General features: G+C 34.3%; 1 protein-coding gene across 2 annotated transcripts in view; it reads left to right on the top strand.

Annotated features, from left to right (window-relative positions):
• CDH9 (cadherin 9) overlaps nt 1–24,044 on the top strand; it is a 69,134-nt gene that overhangs the window by 14,952 nt on the left and 30,138 nt on the right. For both annotated transcript variants that reach the window (XM_072851359.1, XM_072851360.1), the window contains exon 2: nt 8,842–9,136. In XM_072851359.1, the coding sequence (XP_072707460.1) occupies nt 8,842–9,136 (295 nt within the window). The remainder of the gene's footprint in view (nt 1–8,841; nt 9,137–24,044) is intronic.

Genomic DNA, 24,044 nt, shown 5'->3' with positions numbered 1-24,044 from the left:
AATTTCAGCCTGTGTTTTTCTTTTTTGTTTGGTTAACTTTGCCAATAAATAAGCAGTAGCAAAGGACCTTAGTGATGCTTTAATTCAAGCAATGACCTTACCTACCTTCCACTACTGTTCATTTGAAAGTTTAGTTTTAGACAAACATTTAAGGTATTTAAAGAGTCACCATTTAACAACCACATTATAAAATGAGTATTGAGACATGAACAAATATCTTCTTATGAGGTGTGTACAGTGTCCACTAAATATTTAGCTTATCAGTTTGCAAAGTAGGATCTTAGAAAAAATACACCTTTTAAAGTTGTGATTTGAGGCTTCGTGATAGACATCATTGTGAATCAATAAGTGTGGAACTCAAAATCATCACTTTTTTAGGTTTGAAATGCATTCATATAAAAGTAAACATGTTTTAAGGATAGTAAATAACTTAAAATATTTTGAATATTTCTGGAAACAACATATAGTTGAACAGTAGAATAGTAGGAAAAAATGTTCATTTTGGGATCCGCTTCCTGTGAGTCAGCAGGCCTAGAGTCTGGTTTTGTTTGTTTGGTGCTACAAACCTGGAAGCCTGTTTACATATTCTAGGCCAAAAAAGATTCTTTGATCATATTGCCCCACATCTCAGCATCTTACTCTATTACCCTTGAATTATGCTGTATGACTTTCTGAAAAACATTCAGTCTTGATCTGTAGACATCTGTCTACAAGTATACATACATACATGTATATATACACATAAAATTGTGATTAAAAGTAGTAAAATACTCCTGTTATTGATGTATTCTTCAGATCATTGTGGATGACCCACAACTGGAAACAGTATAACATCAGTCAGTTCAGTATAACTTCAGTAAATGCAGTACTTTTCCAAAGTTAGGGCAATGGGTAACTAAACAAGTTCAAGGACATCAGATTCATAAACCAAACCAAAATAAAATAAAACATAAATACACCGCCACAGGTCCCTCTAACATCCCTGTTCTAATCTGACAGTTGTAGATGCTAGGGCCGGGACAGGGACGGAGAGAGTAAAAGAAGAAAAATTTACAGCGGCCAGACTTGCATGCTCTCTCAAACAAGCATCTCCTATTGCCACTGAGATAAAGTACTTGGCTAGACAAACCATTGGTCTCCCCTCCTAGAATATTTCTTATATGCTTATTAGTGTAGAGCTGAGCCCAGATCAATTAGTTCTGTGGAGGGTAAGGGATAATCCATCCATATGACAAACTCATGTTGCTTCCAGGGCCAGAGCTTTTATTCCTGCCTATCTCTGTGCACATGTTTTGGAACAACAGTACATTTTGAGTGTCTCTGAAACAGCAAGAGATATCACACACAGAGACAGATTTCACTGAGAAGTTTCTGGTGAGAGAAAAATGTATGAGAAAAATATTCTTTATTATTGTGAAGCCTTTAAAATAATGATGGATTTACCACCTGTTCCAGGGATTGATTAAAGTGACAGTGCTTGATGTTGCGATGTGATAATTTCTGACCTGTGCACATAACTGATGACTATATTCACTTCCTGTAAACCTGTATCTCATGTTATGCAAAAGTCAAATGGCAGAGTATGGGAAACCATAAAAAAACAGTTTGGCTCTTTTCATCAGGCTGAAAACCTGCAACCCAGCTGTTGATTTGGAGAACAGAGAGAGGAGAACAAACAAATTCTGTGTGCTCTGAAATCCAATTCTTTGTGCAGAAGTAAGAATGCAACCACTTTTCCAGATTTGACTACAACCTAGCACATAAGGCACAGGAGGTGTAGAAGGTATGCAGGGGAAGGAGGCACTTGAGAAAACAGCTCTGGTTTCCAGGACTCCCCCTAGGTATGGGGAAATGTACGTGAAGGGAATGAATTTGCCCATATTGTGTTTGTATCAGCAGAACCAAAAGACTACTAAGAATTCTGCTGAACCCTTCCTGAATGAAAACCAGATTTACCCTTACCTACTAAGTCAAAATCAACACCTGCAGCTGATGTCAGCAGTGTTTTTCACAATATCATTCTCTAGAGAATTTGTAACAATAGACAGCTGAACATAAGAACCAGATGCTGGAAAACAGAAGATAAGAAAAGTAAATGTCATTTGCCTTGTTTAATATACAGTCACTTAGGTTACCATCACGCACAGAGTTTGGTTGTTTAATTAAGAAGTTTGTGCTGATGTCACAAATTCAAGTCAGGTAAATACATTGCCATTTAGCATATACATAAAACTTTTGATTAAACACACATAAATAGAAAATTAAAGCAATGCAGATCCTGCTACTGCAATCCACACTGAAGAACTACTGCAGTTATTATGACACCTTTAGAGTTTTTAATTAGTTAAAATGCTAATGAAGGAGAATATTGGCTGAGCTGCTGTTAGTGCTGTATCCTAGCTGCTGTAAATCTCACAAAGGTCTGAAATCAGACAGTGGGGGCACTGTTTAATATCCTGCCTGTCACTAGCACTCAACATATTTTCTGTGAGATTTCAGGGTTGGCTGGGATGCTACAAGTTCTTATTTCAAGTACACTTCTGACATTTTTGGTATGAATTTATTTTGTTTTAGGTAATACTTATCCGTCCTCCTTCACAAATACTGTCTTCTTTCCCACCTCTATATGCATAACCTTCTTTACTTGGAGTGGGCTTAGAGTGCTAATTACAGTCAAGTTTCCTGGGGTCAAATCAATTTGTGCTTTAATACATACTGTGCTTTAATACATACTGAAAACTCAATCTTTTTCTGTGCCACAGCTTCAGAATAAATAGCATAGTACAATCACCATATATGAATAGAAATTGGATGAGAATAGGCATATGGCTTTGTAAAAGTAACATACACATGAGCTTGTGTTTTCCTGTATTTTACATGTTTCTTTCCCCAAGCCCAACAGCTTTAGCTAGAAACTGTGATTAAAAGATGTTTGAGGAATCCTAAAAGTACAAAAACTTTATTTTTCTCCTGTCATTTCTGAAAGGGTCACTTTGGACACACCTGAATAGCTTATGCTTCCCTGTTCCTTCCCATTGCTTACTATTTATGCTTATTGCTTTCACATTTAAGAAGACATAAGCATATTAGAAAGAATCATGCTAAAGCTGACAACTAATGATACTTTGCCAAGTTGATCATTTATGCCATGTACAGTCTATTATAGTTTCCCTATAAATTTTCCAGAGTCAGTAGGTCTGGATATATTACAGCCAAAACTCAACATTTTCTAGCTGTCAAACTATTAATATAATGCTTCCTTATGTTTATTTTATGGAAAAGTTTTGCAATCTGAAGTTATACATGGCTTGAGTCTTTGGCCTTAAGCCATAAAGAAAGCAATGTTATGAAAGGTAAACTCAAGGAAAAGACTTTGTAGTAAAGGCAAAGTTGTGACTGGCGTGTGGAAAGCATCTTAACTGTATCAAGAACTAAGAGGCTGAATATACAGCATTTTTGGGGGGAGCAGGAATGTTTTCCATCTGAAGCATAAATTGCACATGAAATATAAAAAGAACAGAGATGTGTTTGGACAGCTGTGTTATGGTTTAGCAAAACCTTAAATAGAAATACATTTAGTATAAAAAGACAATACCAATGTTACTCTTGGTTCCGCTTTCATTTTCATAAGGGGAAAAAATATTTGTCTTCTATAGCTTCCAAGTTTCCCCTGCTGACTTGTGATAGCCTCAAACCAAAATAACTCACCATTTACACTTTACGTTTTTATTGTTATGCCTCCAGCAACTGGAAGAAAAAAAAACAGCAAGCAAACCCTAATTTCCTCCTTTAAGAACGGCCTTTGGATTACACGCATTGAAACAAAACCCCATTCCAGCCAAAATTAACAAAAAGCATGCAATAGGCTACTGCTCCAAACATTTAAAATACATATACAGGCATACACAAACTTACTATTAGCATTTTCAATATTTTGTGTAAATATAAATACAGTCTAACTTTACTGTTGAAGGTGGAAAGAAATAACAGAGAAGACTGCAGTAAAGTAGATTCCATAGAAATTTCTTCATGTAACTATAATATGAAAGAGGAATTAAGCCCTTTAGATTATCAAAGCAAATTTACAGAAATTATGAAAATACCTTCATAATTCTACAGGATGAATTTAAGATTACTGTAAGGAAATTAAAATTGTCTAATGTAATTTGTAGGATTTTTGCTCAAAGAACTTCTACTTGTACACAACAGTAAATAGCTAGTAAGGATGAACACCCAAGTGCAGTATTGCACAGTATACAAGGCAACATTGTTGATAGGGAACACAGAAAGAAAGGTAACATGCCATAGATCTATCTATCTAACCTGTGGGACCCAGAACTGCTTCCCCATGCCAAGAAAAGACTCAGTTTTGCATCCTTCTCCCATTCCTCCCTGACCTGGTTGGAGGAGAGTAAATAAAAATAGCCGAGACAGGTTGGAGCCTCATGTCTCTCTAATGTGTTACCAGGATCTTAGAGAGTTTGTAGTTTCAGGCATTCAGGCCTGGGACTGGGCATGCCCATGAATTCACTAGTCCTCCCGGTCAGATATCAATCACCTGTCTATCTATCTGGTAAGTTTATGACACATCTGAAAAAAAAAGATTTCTGACTTTAAAACTCTGTATTTGTGCCCTTTGTTCCTCCCGTGTCCATCTACATTCTAGCTGTGATTGCAGCTCCATGCAATCCTGTATCCTTGATATTCCCTTTAAGAGGTTCACTTGTGTTCTGGTACTAGTTTCATCACAACAATGTGGAAATCAGGAAATCAATGTAGGAATCAACAATGTGGAAATCAATGTAGGCGAATTTGTATAGGCTCTCTGTAGAACAATTAAAATTTGAAAAGCTGAAATTATATTTTATATTACAAATTCAAATTATTTAAGCAGTTTATAGAAAATTACCAGTCATAAAGAAACACAATATAGATTGGTCAATATTACGTTGCAGTACTGTTTTACAAATGTATATGTCCCTATACGTATTTTGCACAAACATCTACAATCTTATGTGGAGTTACTTTGTCTCATAAATTAAAAGCATGTGTTGTAATTATATAATTCTAATATAGTGAGAGAATGGTTGGATTGTTCTGTTTTACACAACTAATATTTTATTTCTATAAGATGCTGGATAATGTTTTGCTTTATTTAGTTACCCTTACATATGAAAATGGTATCTTTTTTTTTCCACAAACTATGATGTTGCAAAATTATTTCACAGATTAATGACGATTCCTCAAATGCAAAGTGCAAAACAAAACATACATAGGAAGTTGAAATTTTTACATGTAGAATAAGTGATAGTTTGCACCTGTACTTCAAATGATCTTGCTAATAGAAAATTGGCAATAGGAGGTGGAACTCTTCATTGCTAGGAAATCACATTCTATTCCCAAATTTATCATGCTTGAAAATTCTGTTTATCATTTGGTAGAAACATGAGATAAGTAGGAAGCTTAAAATACTCATCGCAGTTTGAGCTACCTGACATCTTTGGAGATAGCTTGAACAGAGAGATAAAATAAATGTACCTATTCTCTGAGGATCTAGGTATAGTTGAGGAGCAGGGTAAGGGAATGGCAATGGACAGATGGGATTTTTTTCCAGAACCACTTAGTGCAGAAAAGATCACTGCTCCCACTACTCGCTCATTGCCACCCTGTTTCAAGAGGTTATCGACCCTGAATTACCAGCAGAGTTGCTCATATGAGCAATCAAAATGAGGTTGGCAAGCTAACACTACTTACAATCACAGCCTGGATCTCTGCTACTCATCTGCATCTGTCTTCTTTTAGTATATAGGACCTCTTTTCAGCAGATGACCAGCTCTCCCAGTCTAGAAAGAGTTTATAGGAATAAAAAATGTCAAATAGCAAAATTTGCAATCTTAGTAAGTAAAGTGCTAACTTTAAGTCAGTTTATAGTCTCTGAAAGATTCTTTAGGTAGCAGAACTGCCTGGGAAAAGCATTTAGCAGGTTTCAAATAAGAACTACATTATTACCACAGTTTCAAATAAAACTATATTAAAACAACTTTCCAGATATAATTACCATAAAATGCATATTATATATTTATTATTTCTGATAAAATTCCACATTTACAATATATTTCTATTTAAACAAATTTTGTTTTCTATTCCAAATTAAAACAAACAATATAAAAATCTCATTCTACCCGCTGCCTTCTTCTTTCTTTTATTTTCCAGTTCAGACCTGTGTGAGATTTTGTTTCAGTAGTGGCTGCTTGTTTTTAAAGTGGGAAACTTCTAGTGTCTCTGGATATATTCCATTCTTCCCGTGCATAGCAGTCCTGACAATTAAAGACCGGGGCTCCTGGAAATTAAGTCTCTTTCTTTGCAGTCTGCCAGGCAGGCTGCTATGGAGATAATACCTGTGGGCCAGAGTCCAGTTTAATTCACATAACAATAAGCAAGTTAAATAAATTTCTGTGAATAACAATGTGTGTTGGAGTATATACCTGTGCAGGAAAAAAAAGCAAAAGTTCCAGGGAGATTGATGGAAATTATTTCAAAAATACAAAAAAGTAACTTTGTAAATACAGGACAAAATGTGCAGCTACTCAACTTTTGAGAACTTACATGTCTAATGTAAGCACTTACATGACTAATGTTAGTACTATAAACAGTTTAACAAATTACTAATTAGTCAGTGATGACTTATTGTGTGAGAATCAAGAAGTACTTCCTTATATTCAGTGTTGAGAAGGGATGTTAGCTTTATGGAGTCTCCAGCCTCCCTAATGCCTGTGTTAAGTGATTTCCCTTCTCCTGACCCATGGGAACGATCCCTTACCAAGCTCCCAGACACAGCTCTTGCTCTGGCTGCTCCCCCAGCCGGCTGGCTGAGGATGTTAAGGAGGCACGTAACAACACAGGGCATTGTAACAGGCACTTGAACGTTTTAAAGACTCAAAAATAAGCTGGCCTGTCTTCATGAGAAAATTAGGTTCAGGTGCTAGTCATCATTTCTGAGATCTGATTCTTATTTGGCATATTTTAAAAAAGCTTCTACCTCAAGAAAAAAGGAGAAAGCTGTATTTATGCCACAAGGTGAGGAATATCTCAACAGGAATGAATGTGCACTGTTTTTTAGGTACAGGAAATTGTCCTGTTTGGCACAAGACAAAATCATCTGACCGAAAGAAATACGCTATATTTTGTACTTGGCATACAAATAAGTCTACTCTTTTTTCCCTGAAGATAAGAATCAAATATGAAAATAAGAATAAAATATTTTTAATTAACTTTGTATACTGATTACATAGTGCTCCACATTCTGTGTCAAGACACCCATAAAATATTTAAGTTTATTTTCTCTATATTACCTGTAGAGTTGGCAAGTTGACAGGGGGTTTTTTTGAGTGCTGTATGCATGTTGTATATAATTCTTTCAACTCATTGTATGCGATCCTTAAGAATTTTCACAGATATTTATTACAGATATACAGTGAATATATTAAGTGCTAAAACTGTTTGGATTCTCATCTCATCCAGTCTTACCTCTAGAAGACCATAACAATAATCAGATCACATTTGGTGGCTAGTGTTAGGCTACAGTGTTAAACTAGAGGAAAAAATCAAAGTGAAAAAATTTAACAAAATCCACCACAATCACCCTTCATACATGTGGACAAATAAAAAGATGCAATGGCTCAGCTACAAAACATGGAGATAAACACTGGCAGGAGTACAGAAACAAGCAAACAGAGAAAGAAGTGGCATAAAACAACTTTTCTGGCTCTAGTGACTATCTAGAGTAAGACTTTTACTGATACTGAACAATATTTCCTCAGGAGGATGATATACTATATTTTTGTACTCTGAGAAATCAAAAAAATGCAGGGATAAGATTCTTTCTGTTCACATTTTAAAAACACTCAGGTCACCGATCTGTGGCCAGATATGACTATAAGCATATATCTGAGGAAAATATACTGCAGATGCTCATAAAAAGGAACTGTGGGTCCCTGTAAATGAAATTAGAGGAATAGACTTCCCAAAAAGAGTATTATGTGAGAATTTCCAGTGCCTGGGTCAGCTTCAATGGCTTGCTTTGGCTTTGGTTTTAGGTACTTTTTCATAATGGTGCTATATGGCAAACTAATCAGTACCTGTAAGTTCACAGGAATACAGTTTTGAACGCTTATGAACACTTATGAAAAGGACTGTTAAACCCTACTTGATTCTTTGAAAATTTACCTCCTAGTGTTCTTGAAAATTATTTCTCCTGCATGGAGAGAACTAGAAGGAAGGAAGTAATTAACTGAGGTAAGATGTTCCTAAAAAAAAAAAAAAACAACCAACAACCACAACTAGAAACACGAGTTGCTTAAATCAGAACATTTATAGCTGATTTTGGCAAGTTCAGAAGCTGTAATCCTTAAAACCCACTTCTATGTTGTTACAAGGTAACTGGTTGCTTTATCAGCAATCAATAAATAGGAAGACAAGTGTTATTTTGCAAATAGAAACTTGGGAGTTTTACACCCCCTGTCATCTTCAAAAAAGGAGACTTCTGGTAGTTTCTAGACAGAATATTCAAAGAAATATATTTTTTTGTTTTAAATTGCTCATTTTAAATACTACTCCAATATCTTCTACATCCTCCTGTGTCCTTATGAGTTTGTTTAGAGCAATTTTTTGTGTATGACTGAGTCTCAAATTTGCAATTTTTCCAACAGTGAAACAGAAGATAACCACTGCTGATCCCAATTACAGTCAAGATTGTACAGACTTATTCATATATACTGAATGATTTGGTCTGTAATAACAATACATATATTTATAAAATTCTTCTTTTCTACCTCCCTGAAGCTACATACTGACCAAGATAAAGGAGATGGAAATTTAAAATACATATTAACAGGAGATGGGGCTGGCAGTCTGTTCATTATAGATGAAAATACAGGAGATATTCATGCTGCAAAGAAATTGGACAGAGAAGAAAAGTCCCTGTATGTGCTACGTGCCAAGGCTATAGACAGAAAAACTGGAAGACAAGTGGAGCCGGAGTCTGAATTTATCATTAAAATCCACGATATCAATGACAATGAACCAAAATTCACCAAGGACATGTACACCGCCAGTATTCCGGAGATGTCTGGAGTTGGTAGGTAAAAACTTATCCTTATGTAAAATACAAATGCTTTTGAATTGATTTGGAACTTATAAGTAATTTATTATTTGAGGCACTTAATACTAGTTTCTGTGAATAACCATGGAACAGTTTTTGTTGCCAGTAATGTATCATAAATGATTGGTTCCTGCTTTTATTTATTTGTTTCATCTTCATCCACTTTTTAATCCTTTTTCCACACTATAAGCTACTCTCTACTCTTTTAAGCCCACAGGAACCATCAAGGAATGTAGCATATATGGTTGTCTTATCAGTTACTACATAGTTTTACCACAGCTGAGAATATCACTTGCATAAATTGTGTCCCCTTTGTATTTGTAAAGTCTAATTTACCAAATCTTTCTGTGCCCTTATACACAAATGGCTTTAAGCACGTAAGTATATAAATCAATTAATGTATCAAAATGATGCCAAATATGTTCCTACAAATACCTAAAAATTTGGGGTTTTTTGTTTGTTTGTTTGTTTTTCTTAATTATTTTTTCTCTTTGGTATCAATATTAGTAGTTGTTGTTGGTTTTTTTAATATGGACTTGTCTGTTTGGGGTTTTTTTAAGATACCAAACATATGAACACCTTCCCCAAAGAAATAAATATTTTTGTTTAAAAAATATTTTTCTTCATGGATAAAAACTTACAGCTGTTCACAACTGCTGCACTGAAAAGTAAAAATGTGGAGTGACAGTAGAAGACAGGTGAGAAATATAGCATCAAAGGAAAATAATTATCTTAGTTTTGTTCAAATAATATAAAGTGATAGATAATATACACCAGCGCACATTCATCAGAAGTTATCATGATTACCTAAGTGCTCCACTCTTTTACAGTAGAGACAGTCACTCTGATAAGATGAGTCAGCATAAAATACATAGGCTATGGGACACAACTGACAGATAAATTCTCAAGAGTTATTTACTTATCCTGAATTACTGTAATGGTTTTCAAAATCAGCCCTGGATGATGGCATTGCTAAGAGAGACAATAAAATACCAATCAACATTTGTGACTAATATGTATCTTTGCAAAATAATTTCCAGAAGCTAATAATAATCTCTGAGAGCAGTAGCAGAAGTATAATGGAACAGGACTCTATTTTATAATTCTCTTTTATAATCATGAGAAGGGAATAACTATACTACTATGTATAATGCGAAGAGTCCAAGAATGGTTCTTTTGAAGATACTTAGAAAATAGAGAATTCCTGTCCATTCAGAATTTACTTTGCTGATAATCTACGAAGGAAAAATGTTGGTAGTGCACCTGTCATATTTAATTTGAAATATATTTGTACGGAAGGAACTCTATAGGAATAGATAGGATAAAAAGCATGATGTCCATGTTTAACCTTATCACTTAGTCCAACGTCATTAGAGTTGATGCAGAAGCATGAATAACAAAGAACAGAATAAGATCCAGTGCTTTGGTATTGCCTGTGAAATTTTGTCATTGAAATGTCTATATTTGATGAGGATGATGATAGTGTAAGTACCAAGCTGAGAAAGTGTCCATAAAAGACAGAAGTAAAGGTGAGGTTTACTGTGAAGAAAGAATTAGAGGAAAAGCATTTAAACAGTAAAAAAAAGCCCCTTAGCTTCCAATATGAAGGCAAAAAAAGGGATCCAAGTTACTCTTTGCTCTGTTGACATTTGCATTTGGGGATATAAAAACTACACTGGAACGGCAATTTTTAGCATTTTAATTCAAATGAGTAAAAGTAGTTTTATATTTTCTTAAAATAGCAGAGAATAAGAACCCAAATCCAGATCAGTCCATTCAAGAAGCAGAAATTCTATATTCTAAAGTCAGTTATAAGAATGCTAATTCAACAGTCAGGATGTACATATAGGTAAATAAGGAATACACAGATATATTCCTTCTTGGAGTCCCTTTGTTATCCTCCAGATAAAGAAGCAGATGCCATAACTGGAGAAAATTACTTGGGAGTGAAAAGGTGAGATTCTTGCCATAAGTGGAATACAACTTACAGATGAGCAAGAGGTACTCTTGTAAACCTTCCCATAAAGCACACAAGAGAACACATAAAATACAGAATGAAGATAGTGTAGTTATTGAAATATCTAGACAAAAGAAAGCTATATGAATGTAAGCCAGCAAATATGCACTAGGCAGCACGTACAATAAAATGCAGGGAAAAGAAGAAAAAAGAGTGACAAAAATTAAACTCAAAACTGACACAGTGTGGGAATGAGCTGTGTAAGTAGCTCCTGCCAGGACATCCATTTAAAAATCTCCAATGCATTATGAAAATGGCATTTAAGCAGTTGTAGTTATTCTTCATTCAATAGGTATGATTTAATGAACAACTACTAGCTTTTCTTTTGTCTGGATATGCAGTCCAAAGAATTTTTTCCTAAACATAGTGTTTATTGCAGAACATCACAAATTTACAGAATTGTCAATTATGCAAGTAGGTTCATTACACCTCAACACTTAATCTCTTCAGTGGTTTTGGTATATATTGCTGTTTGCAGGTTAGATAGGTGTCAAACAGAAATCTAAAAGTTAAATTTGGTAAGTAAGTAAGGCCAAACATTTTTGCTGGTTCTGAACTGTAGAATTTAAAATGGAATTTGAGGTTGGAGCATTGTGTAAAATAAGTCATGGAGGAAGAATAAACTGAGGAATTATTGAGTGAGCAATGAGTATTAGCACTATTGCTGCTGTGAAAGAAAGTGCATCTGAAATAAAAGGGCAGAAAATATACTGAAAATGAAAAGAAAGAAAAAAGACAGAGATCACAAAAGTGCATTCCAGAAAACCAGAAGACTTCAGAATAAAAAATGAAGTGTCCCTTAATTCTATATGTTCTTCTATAACAAATGGAAGAAAGTAAGACTAATAAAATAAAAGCAAGAATCCCTGAAATAGTGTGATCATCTTTACTAAGTCTACATCAAATGAAAAATTCAGTGTAGTCCTGCATTACCTGCATAAATACTTAAGATGATGATGGTTATTTGTTATAACTATATACGCACAGATTCTTACATATCTAACCAAATAACTTCTCTGACTGGAAAGAACTATACAATTACACTATATATATTTTAAGAAATAGATATACTCACGATGAGTAGGTAAAAAATTGGTGGGAAAATCTCAGTTTCTTCCCATCCTTCACTTCCTCCCAATTTTGTGTCTTAAAATGTAATTTTTTTTCTTAACTATTACATTTATTATGTTTGCCAAGTTCAACAAATGACAGCAGATATTTATGAAAGCTCAGGAAAATGTCACTAAGATTGAGAAATTGAAGATGAATCATCACTAGCAATGTTTCCAGCTGCATGTGTATCTGTTATTCAAATGACATATCATACTACATATTTCTCACTGTGTTACTGACTGTCTCTTGGAATAACTAGATCTAGAGCAAACAAGGGAAAATGATAAGTCAACACCCCTGACAGAATGTGTGATTTTCAGTACCAACAGGCAAACCTCACTCATGTTTATCTAGCTTGATAGTAAGAACAGTGAAAACGTAACATGGATTTTCAGCACAACCTCTCCAAGTCCAGGGGGAAGTATGAATGCTTATTTGTGCACTAGTTTGTGCTAATTCTATGTTGTAATATCTACACTGCAGCCATCAAGCTACACTTAAATTAGCCTTGCTATGCCTAAATGGGATCCAGTCATATCTCCAACAGCATTATGGGTATACCTAAAATACTGTGTAGCAAAGTTAGTATTGGAAGCAATCAAAACCACTGAAGTGAGCCGACTGCAGTGTCATTTCAGATAGCTTTTATGGAAATGATCATGTTAAATGCTCACAGTGATATTAACTTAAAAAATTAAATGAGAAACTTAGTTTAAGAGATTCTAAAACTCAATAACAAGGAATTTCTCATTAAAATCAGCTACTATACTGAAGAACTGGAGGAAAATAACTGCTGTAGCTATATATTTAGAGTGCTAGACTTGATTGGAAGAATCCTGAGATTTATGTCAGACTAGGTAAATTGATTCAATAAAAATTAGTTCAAAAAAAGGAGAAAAAGATGCTAGACAGACCCATAAAGGTTAATCAAAACATAATATAGAAAGTAAAGGAACAAAAGATGTTAAACATTTTAAATTGATGGAATGCTAAAGCTGTAAGGTACACTCTTGGTCTCAATGAAGAGCAGGTGGATTTGAAGCATGGCCTGTTCTGATTTGGCTATATTTTAGAAATACTGTAAGAGGAAACTCCAGAGAAGCTAAATACATATTATGCATCTTGAGAATAATATTTTCATTTCATCTTCATGCAGAAGGAAAAGTACAACCCTGATCATATTTAAAATCTACTCATTTCATCTTCAAGGCTTACATGAGTAGAAGCTATGATCCAAGTATTTTTCCAAGTGAAAGTTGATTGCTAAAAAACTAAAATAAAATGAAATCAAAACTAAACCTACACCTCACTGTGAAAACCACTTTTCTCAGGATATAAATAAAGTTATTAAGAAATTTTTAAAAAGGGAAGTTAGCAATGAGGTGTCCTGTGGAGTTCAATCCCTTTTGACTCCTGGGTCAATATTATTACATCCTCCTGTACCTGCCTTGCTAATTTTAATGAGTAAGGCTTACCATTTTTTCTCATTAAACATCTTTATCATACAGCTGATGAGTATTTCATATATTTTTAATCTTTGAATTAATCCTATTAAGAGATGGGATAATGCCTAATTTAATTTAGCATTTCTAAATTAATTCTAGCACTCATTTCTTCATACTTAACTGCTGCTTTCTAGATTTTATGGATCTAACCAAAGGCACCTTCTGGTTCAGAATTTCTACATAATATTTGTATAATGTACAAGTATAGAGGGCCATATTTTAAATGGCTAAATTTAAAATTTATAATTTTTCCATTAAATTACTTTTATTGCAAATACAGTCAGAATAAAAGAGTTTTTCTTTAGCTGAACAGTGAATTTGATAGAAGGACATTATATATGAAATATAGTTATGGCCATTTTCAACTCAGGCACACAGGATTACAGCATGCCTAAACTTGCCTTGTATTTAACAGCTACTCTAAATAAAATATATATATAAAATACATACATACAAAGAGAAAGATTAAAAAAAGAGAGATGAAATTGCAGTAAAACACACAGGCTAATATGCATTAATCCTACCATTTTTATTACTGTGCTATTGTCTGTGAGTGCAGTAGTATATACTGCAACATCAATTACACAATGATTGTATTAGAAGTTCCATTATCATTGTTCACTATTTCTGTAGTATCTCTTGGGAATCTATAAGCATTACAACTACTACTGGATTTAAGTGAGACTGTATTCTGATATTTAGTTTTAGTTACATCATATTTTCAGCATCACATAATCATAAACACTTACTTCTCAAGAACAGGTTGTTATTTTGTATAGGAAGCTCTTAGAAGAACAAGTAAGCCTTATGGTAAAAAAAAAAAAAGAAACTGAACCAAATACAGTAACCATCACATTTTCTATTTTTGAATTTGCTTATGTCAGTAAGCATTAATCTACAGATTTGTGTAAATGACTAAATGGAGGCAGCTCTCATCTTTCATGTTTCACCAGGAAATAATTATATTTTCTCCTCTGCGTGTTTTCCCTGGGTTTAGATGCATATTAAAAAAAAAAAAGCTATGAATGACTGTCTTGACTTTGCCACAAGCTTATGAAAACTACTTTGCTAACTTGCAAAATTTCAGAATGCTAATTGTTAACATATACTCTATTTTAAAATGAATTATTGAGTTAGCTTTAAGAGAAAGATATATTTCAAATAAATATTTTATCTGCAAGTTCATATTTTACATTCTGCAGTTAAAATATAGTATTAAAATTCCTTTTAGTCAAACTAAGCACGATGGCAGAAATCCTGTAGCTAGAATACTTCCTATATTTCTGTTTGCATTTGCCACTATAACTAAAGAATATAAACTAAGAGTACAATGCCTCATAATACTTTCTTAAAATAAACCATAAAGGTGAAAAAGGCAAAAACCTCTTTTTGTTAAACAGTTAAAAATATAAATTTAGTTTTCCAAGAAATTTGGGGTATTTTGGGGTTTTGTCTGTTTTGGACATGCATTCTGTTAGATACATGTATAGCATTTTTATTAACAATAAGCTTGCACTATATTTTTATTAGCAAAGTATATAGAATGCTTTATAAATATTTTGTATCTGGCATGAGGTGGAACTTTTTCAGAAGAGTATGAGGGGGTGTTTTAAAACTTTGCATTTTCAGTTAAAAAAAGAAAACCACTGGAACGCCAAAGGAATGTTATTTAGATAATGATTATTTTTTTCCTTAAATTATTCTATCATTTTTATAGTTATGTGTATAATATGGGTAGCATTTTCCCAGCAAAAAGGAGATCTACTCTGCAAGGAACTTACTTGCTAGAGCTCTGATACTATAAACAGGTTATTTTGAATTTGTACAGCTCCATTGACTTCAAGGTGGATGTTATGTGTTAGGATCTCCCTGCATGTACTCTATTTCATGATTAATGTATATAATTTCTGTAAAAGTTAAATGTCTGTGTACAACTACTATTTTTTTCCTGAAGTTTCTCTTATGTTTAGTTAGAGAAACAAAATCATATACAATGTAGATGTTTTGGCTCTTCAAGAAACAGACTGAAACCTTCCTCAGAGGAAAATCTGTGAGTTTACAACACTCACAAATAGTTGTGTGATCTCAAGAAACAAACAAAAATACACTCTGATCCAAATGAAAAGCAATAGTTTCCTTTTAGGATCCAAACAAGCAATGTAACTAATTTTTAACAATAACATTTTGGGATGATTATCATTGTACAGCTGTGTTCAACATCCAAACATAACATATGGAATTAAAAGTAAATACTGAATTTATATATTATTTTTTCTCCTGCAGAGCTTTGTTAATTTTATCTTTACATAGACCATTTTATCCATTAGTGATACTGCATTATTCTTTCTTACTGGCTGAAGAAAAGATAAACACTTAAAAAATAATATAAGCAATCACATAAAAATTAACATGTATATATTATGTATATAAATATGAAGGTAAGGAGGAAACTTAAATAAATCATGTTTATAAAATTTGGGAAATACCTCATAAGTCATCAGAAATACCATAGTTCCTTTAAAGTTTATGCAGAAATTATTAATGTCACACTTGAAAGAATTAAGAGACACTGCACATTCAGAAAAATGAGGAACAAAAACCAGCCTTAAGAAGATTCAAACCAATGCTTCTGAAGAATTCAAATCATTCACAAATTTAAGATTTACAGAACATTTTAGCATTACAGATAAGCAGATCTCAAGCTACAGCCAGGAGTGGCTCTCTTTTTCTTCGTTTGGTCTCTCTGCTCCTAGTTGTGCCGTCTTATGCCTTACCCACTGTCCCTCTAAACCCAAAAGAAGAAAGTTTAAGGAGCTAAATCATCAGAAAAATGGATTGTTCAAGGTCAATATTATTTTTCTGCTACTTTTGACCCCGGGTCAGATCACATGAGGTTAGATGCCAGAGCTGATGCTAGGGAAGTGACAGGAGCATGCAAAGTATAGCAGGTAAAAGTAGGAGAGACTGTTTCATCCAGCAGTAGCTAACCTCAGCTAAAAATCACTTGACATATTTATTTTTCTTCAGCTACAAAATCCTCATATCTTCTAAACAGGACTCCTCACTTCCTTTCTCATCTTTTTTGGGGGGGCAAGTTTGGTTTCTTATTAAGACACCACAAGTCTGAGGCAGCACAATGGGAAAACCAGAACCATCTGTTCACCCCCTGTGAGTAACTGCTCACTCCTGGTGCTAGAAGAAATTGGGGGTTTATAGAATTGCTTTCAGCAAGTAAAGGTAGCTAGCACTTGCTGTAAACACAGAAAAGTATAAATAATTTTCCATATTTCTGTCCCATGGGAACTGAGCCACTGTCAATCCATGGTTAGAAGTTTGCCACCTCCTCTGAGCTCCCATAAACCTCCACCTGCTGACCCTTCATGATATGCTGGTCTAAACTATTTCCTGTAGGAAGAAATAAGATGACAGCAGTTTGAATGCAGCAATTAGTAAGCAGAATGGATGACTTTTAAAGCACTATATGGGGCTTTTGGCTTTGTAAACTCGGCCTAAACTTTGGAGATGTAGTATTAAGATGACTAAAAGCTCATTTAATCTGTGTGTCTCAATTTCCCATCAATTAGTGGAAGACTAGAACAGCTCTACTCCATAGATATGTTGAAATGTGTTCAGCTGCTGCAGCACCGGACATCACAGGGCCCTTGGAATGACAGTCTTCTTGCCAAGTGGAATTTTCAGGCCTGGGTTGTGTTAAATGTGGCTCCCCTTTATATGTCTCTCAAATAATTCAGTGCAATACTGTTTGCCTGCCTACTTTATTGCAACAAATTTGTAATTTCCCATTATCTGTGTACATTGAAAAAAACCAAAAGAAAACAAAAAAACCCAGAGGTCTGGACCTCTCTAGATTAGAGCTTGAAATTAACATTAAAAGTGCCTGCATCATACTTACATTAAAAATTGTTTGATGTATCCATATTCCTTCCTTTTATTTCAGTAGATTTTCAGCTATAACACTATAATCTCTGAACAAAAGCATAATGGGTCTGAATTCTTTACATCAGCACTTTTGCTCACACTGCAGTGCAGTACAATGGGATCTGTTCTGCATTGTTAGAGATGCTGTCCTTCAGATAGGATGTTAAACCAAGGTCTTTTCATCTTTCATGGCTTCACATCTAAAAAGTAAAAATCTCATTGATATTCTGAAAATATTAAGGAAAAGTCATGTTGCTTCAGCCAGTATATATACCTCTTGATATGAACATACACCTTTTATACATCCTTTGATATAAACATGTGCTACAATTCACAGCAATATGCAACCTGTTTTCTGAGCCGCTGTAAATACGGAGTTCCTATGCATGATACCAGTTTACAGGCACCTAATTTATTCCCTTATGAGCTCTTGCAGCTACCAGCCACCAAATAATTTTGCTTCTTTTAAGACAGGCTACAGTATAACAGGTGTGGTGAGCCCCTTCTCACATTTATGTGACCATATTAGAGCCTGCAGCAATTGAACTGCTGGTACTAAGGACTGGAATAGCTGGGACTAATTAACATTACTAATATTAGGAACACCTGCACCTTTATCAGAAGGAACATGTCAAATAGATGCATATATGTGTTATATCCTTTATTAAAACTAAAACATGTCAGATATTAAAATCAGCAAGCTAATAGTGGGGAGGAGGTAATCTGTTGTCTAAGGGCAGATCTTGCTCTTAAAGTGCTAACATTAATGTCTCTATTTGTGTCATGCTAATGCACAGGGTTCTTTCCTGACACCATGTAGTTAAGTTATTCGTGTAGTTTTAGATGTCTGAAAAAAATCCTTTTCTTCATTTAAATGATTTTTGAGAATGGAATTTCTCAAATGTTGGATCTGTAGTACGCTGGGAAGACTGGACACTCATATCTAAGTCAGGAATTGTAATTAACTAGATATAAGTTAAATCTGTTTGAGAATTGGTTATATGTAGCCATAAAATAAAGTATTATATAATTTTTTAAAATCTGTTAAATCAAAGCACATCTGGGATGCTTACTTAGTCTAACCTTCTGAACACAGAAGCTTTTCAGTTGTTTTTAAAAGCAAAGACAGCTTTCTGAATGCCTGAATATACATTTTAGTTGCTAACATTATGCAGTTGAGTGTAAAATGTCAGGTGTGTTTTTTAAAATCAGGCTAACACATGCATGCATCTATTTTGAAAATAAAACACAAAAGCAGGGTGGTTTGTGGGTTTTTTTCCACCAAATTTCTCTGTAACTTCCAAGTGTTTCCAAACTGCATAAATAAGACACAAAGGATCATATCTGGGTGTAAGATAAAACACAACTTTTTTTTCTAATATAATATAAATTAAAGTAACTAAGCATCACACACAGTAGAATGTGCATAAAGATGCTTTGACATAATTTTCAGTCTTCCGCAGAGGTAACAGTCTCATCAAACAGATCAATCTGTCACAAAACGAAGGTCCAGACTCCTACATCTTTCTTTATCCTGTGTAGCTCATTTATGAGCTATCCCCCTCCACTCCTAACCGTCAGTTTTAGTAGAGCTACTGAGAAATGGAAACTTTATCTCATGTGAATCTGGATGATCAGGACTACTTCTATTACAAATGATTTAGCTGCAGCATACCACCAGCCTAAGAGTAGCAAGCTCAGGAAAAGACCATTGGTCCCCGAAAAGAAGTCCACTATTCTCCCTAAAAGAGACCATCAAGTGACTCTCTACTGAGGTAGAAGGACTATGAATGTCTGCCCATAATGGATACAGTATTGTTAAATAAGTAAATTTCTCACTTAAAATGTGCCCATACAAATATATATGTATATATAATAGATACGTATGTTTAAATATATTGTAAAAATAAAATATTACATTTCTTTCAATTAAATAATGAAAATAGGTATGAGAATTCATAACAAGTTTCTAGCAATACAGAAGATGAATTATAGAAATGGCAGTTACTGCGTGTTTTCTCTGGTCAATTAACAATTCAGCTTGAATTCTATTCTACATCACCATTTTTCCTTCTTGCCAATCATACAGCCATTTCAGAAATTTTCTGTTATACACAGCCTTCACAGAGTCAGGAAAATGAAGGTAAGAAAAGGCTTATCCTGGACTATCTTGACTAACTCCTGCTTATTTGAAAACTCCTCTGTGTTATTCTCAGTGATACTCATCTTTTACTAAGTACATGGAACAAGATAGCTTACAGCACTTCTCATGGCAATCACTGTATTTTTCTTAATATCTAGCAAAAGGCACATCTGCAAGTTTTCACAATACCAGCAACCCTGATGCTCACATTTACTTTATTATCTGCTATCTAACCAGATGCCTCAAAAGACTCCAGAATAGCTTTTTCCTACAACCTCATAGATATGTGACACTGTGAAATTAAGATCAAACATGATTAAGATCTGTGCAAATATCAATTTTATTCCTTATGAAAGTTGTTCATATCTTCATATTTAAAACACATATTGCTCACAACTAATTGGTAATTAAAAAAAAAAAAACAAAAAAAAACCAAAAAACCCCAACTTAACTTGCTGTCCACTGAAGTTTGTACACGCGTGTGAATATCCCGCATTTAACAGAGTTGCTGCCAATAAACCACAAATTCTCATCAAAGCTTCCTGTCAGAAAGCCAATTCAATAGCAGTTACTTCACTCTGCTCCAAGGCAAATGATAAATAGCCTGTGATAAATAAGGGTATGTACACAGTATACTGGAGACGTACACAAAAAATCGAAAGGTTTATTTCCTCATAAAGTCAAAATATGTGACAGTTGTGAAAAAAACCCACCTAAATAATAACCACCTCTTTAGCGCACTGAGGTGGTTAAGAGAGAAGACAGTAAAAAAAAGTCTTATATTTCATGGTCTGGAAGACCAATACTTACTCACTTTATGAATAGGATTTTAAAAGATACCTTGGCTATCAGGAACATGTATCTACCTGAGGAAGATAAACAAAGTATTTAAGAGCATATGTCCAACTAATTTTCACTGAGACCTAGACACCCTAGTGTCTAAACATTTGGAAATCAGCTCAGGCATTTCTAAGACTATTTCTCAAACAAGCAATTTGGAATCAATACCTTAATCTTTTTCCACCAGAAGTTTTCATATCTATGAGATTTGTCCAAATGAGATAGTCCTCATGATGTGCATCATTTACTGTGACCGTAACCTTGAAATCAATAGCCAATGCACCTGTGATCAATTTGCAAACATAGTCAAAACTCAGCAGTCTTTAGCAGAACACCGCTGCATGTGAATCATTTGACAGATTATACTCAAGACATTTGAACACTTTTGAAGATAAATGAAATGTCTAGAAATAATAACAGAAAAGTCCCTAGAGCAATCCTACTTAATATTCTAGGGGGGTCGTCTACATGTACAAACACACACACATGTGTATATACTTACATCTATATTTACTTATATATACCCATGCAAGCTCCAGAAGTGTTTTGCTTTTGTCTAAAAAATACTACTCTAACTAATGTAATTTTTAAAAAGCCCATGACTAAGATAACCCTGGAATTTGTTTCATTTTCTCTACTTTAGACTCCATTTAATTTCCAAATTACAGGTCTTCATTGTGATTTCCACAGACAACATCCACGGTATCTAAACACCACAGAAGCAAGAGGCTTTCATGAATCACATCTTACAAACTAATGTAAATTTGAGTTTACCAATAATATATTCATTTACTGCATTTTCATAGAAAATTATTATTTTCCACATCTGTATTAATGTTTAAAGAGACAGACTTTATCACCACCCAAACAGGAGTTCCCACAGATGATGAAAATGCCCCCAAATAAAATAAATGAGGCCAGCATGTTGTCTTAATAGTAATGTACTACATTCTCATGGTCATAATAGAGATTCACATATGGTTTCAAATTGCACCTGTTTGCAGAGCTGGCAAAAGGTAGAAACTCTGTAAAGATTTCTATTTACTTGTATTACAGAAGAATTTTGAAGATGCAAATAAGAGTGAGGTTCTAGTTCCCAGTCATAGATAGAAATCCATAGCAAAGAGACTCTTCAAAATCTAATAAAGAGATACAAAAGCCGAGCTCAAAAAAAGAGGTAATGAAAAATAGGTACAGAAAGATAATTTTTTCCTTCCCAAAAAATTCATAAACCTGTCTGTGTTGCATTGTAAAATATAGAAGTGCAAAGGCATGTACATCAGAAATTCAAAGTTTACTCCTAAAAAGTGGCAATTATTGAAAACTGTTTCTTTAAGCTTGCTTTTTTGCTCTTAAGTGAAACCTTTAGAGATTGTATGGAGGATTCCAGGTAACTTCTCTTGAGAAAAGAAAAGGGCAAAGCAGAAAGGTTTTAAAGGTGTGCTACATGAACAAAGGGCCCTGAGAGTAGTGAAGAAATAACATCCCTATGATTGCTTCACTATTTTATAAATTAAAAATTATAAATAGAACTAAAAACTTGGTTGGAACTGTTGGCTAGGAATTGGAATTTTTTAATCAATAGATAACCATGTTGCAGCCTTTACAAACTACTATTTCTCCTGGTAGAATCAATGGGACAAGCTCTTCCTAAGTTTATCATAAAAACAGCTGAAAGCTGTTTCTCTCTTTTGGAGTATTCCAGAAATTAAGATGGAGTAAAGGGCCAAGATCGCCAGCTCTCATCTTTAAAAAGGAAATAAGCCTTCAAGGCTTCTTAAGTGGTGGAGTTCTTGTTACTGACCTGCTATGGACGACAGCTGTCAGTCCATAAAGCTGGCCTATTTCCACATACTCCATAAAAGCATTGTGGTCAGAGAAAGAGTAACCAAGGTAATTAACTGCCATATTATGGCATTACTTGTTGCTCCTTCAACATATTGCTTTCATTAGCAACTAATTCTAGTTGGAACAACCTTGCCATATGCATAGCAGCTCCAGGCCTAGAAACATGCTATTGGTGAGTTTCATCATTATTTTGAATAGAAATTTTGAGGATAATTTTGTGATTCATTCTTTTCATTTTTAGTTTTAATTTCTTTTTGAATATAGACTGCAGATACTTGCTCTGCCTAAAAGAAGTGTGTTTTCTAATTGTAAGTATGTACAGCATGTTGAACAAAATGAAAAAGGTTTCTAAGCTGCAGTTCATTTATTACGGATGGTAGATCACTTTCTACTATACCTCTTTAGTCACTAGGAAATGCAATGTAAAAGTTAGTCAACATTAACACTTGAAAGAGTCTGACTACTTTTTCCTCTATCTTATCACTGCCATTTGATGGCACCAGTATTGCTGTTTCAGAAGTGACTTTCTTTACGGTGAGAAGGGGAAAAAGAAGCTTTCCAAAAGAATAAACATACACAGAGTTGTTCACCCACCAATACTTCAAATTACTTCTCATTCTTTTTACTGTTTCACACTTGTTATTGCATCCATAATGCTTTTCAAATTCTCAAGCAGGGCATCTGATGCACTTCACAGTTACAATTACTGCCAAAGGAAAACTAAAGTTACTGTATCGAGGTATTGAACAGCAGGAGGGCAAGGGCTAGAGGCTTTGTTCATCTTTAGCCATTCTCTTCCATTTCAGTTTCAGACATTATGTTACAATGATGTATGTATTGTATTCACTGGCAAAAGCCTCTACCCTGCACAGCATTTCAGGCAGATTAAAGACAGGGTAGTTTAGTCACATTGCATCTTTCTATGTGGTGAGACAATCATTAGCCCATACTTACTTCTTTAATGCAAGTTCTGATAACACAATCTAAAATGTTACTTCATTTTGTCATAGAAAAGGAAGCATCGAACAAAACCCCAAAACATCAAAACACAACACACACAAGAAATGATGAGAATTATTTCCCGAACATATTTATAAAATACAAGGGACTGTTTCCAGAGTAAAGCTGCATAAAAATAGCATCTCGTATTTCCAGAATGGGTGGTAAGGTCCATCTGTTTTTACTGGTATGGAGTGCAATGGAGAGGAAAAAGTAGTTCTGAGGGAGGAAGTAAGGCTATACCACAAAGCATAGCTTGGTTTTCTTGCATCTCTCATAAATTATTTTTAGTCACATTAGCAGGGATTACAGTGACTGTTTATGTACACCACAGCGTTGCAAAGTTTGTGATTCCTGGGTGGGAGATCAGTGGGCAGCCAAAACAAAGGTACAGTACCCATCTACAGGAGCTACCACATCAATGACTTCTTGATCAGCCATTATGTGAGACTATATACACAAAAATAAGAGACAGCATGT

Source organism: Ciconia boyciana, chromosome 2, assembly GCF_034638445.1.
Source record: "Ciconia boyciana chromosome 2, ASM3463844v1, whole genome shotgun sequence".
In the NCBI taxonomy this organism is placed as follows: domain Eukaryota; kingdom Metazoa; phylum Chordata; class Aves; order Ciconiiformes; family Ciconiidae; genus Ciconia; species Ciconia boyciana.
This window is presented reverse-complemented; position numbering and strand designations above follow the sequence as displayed.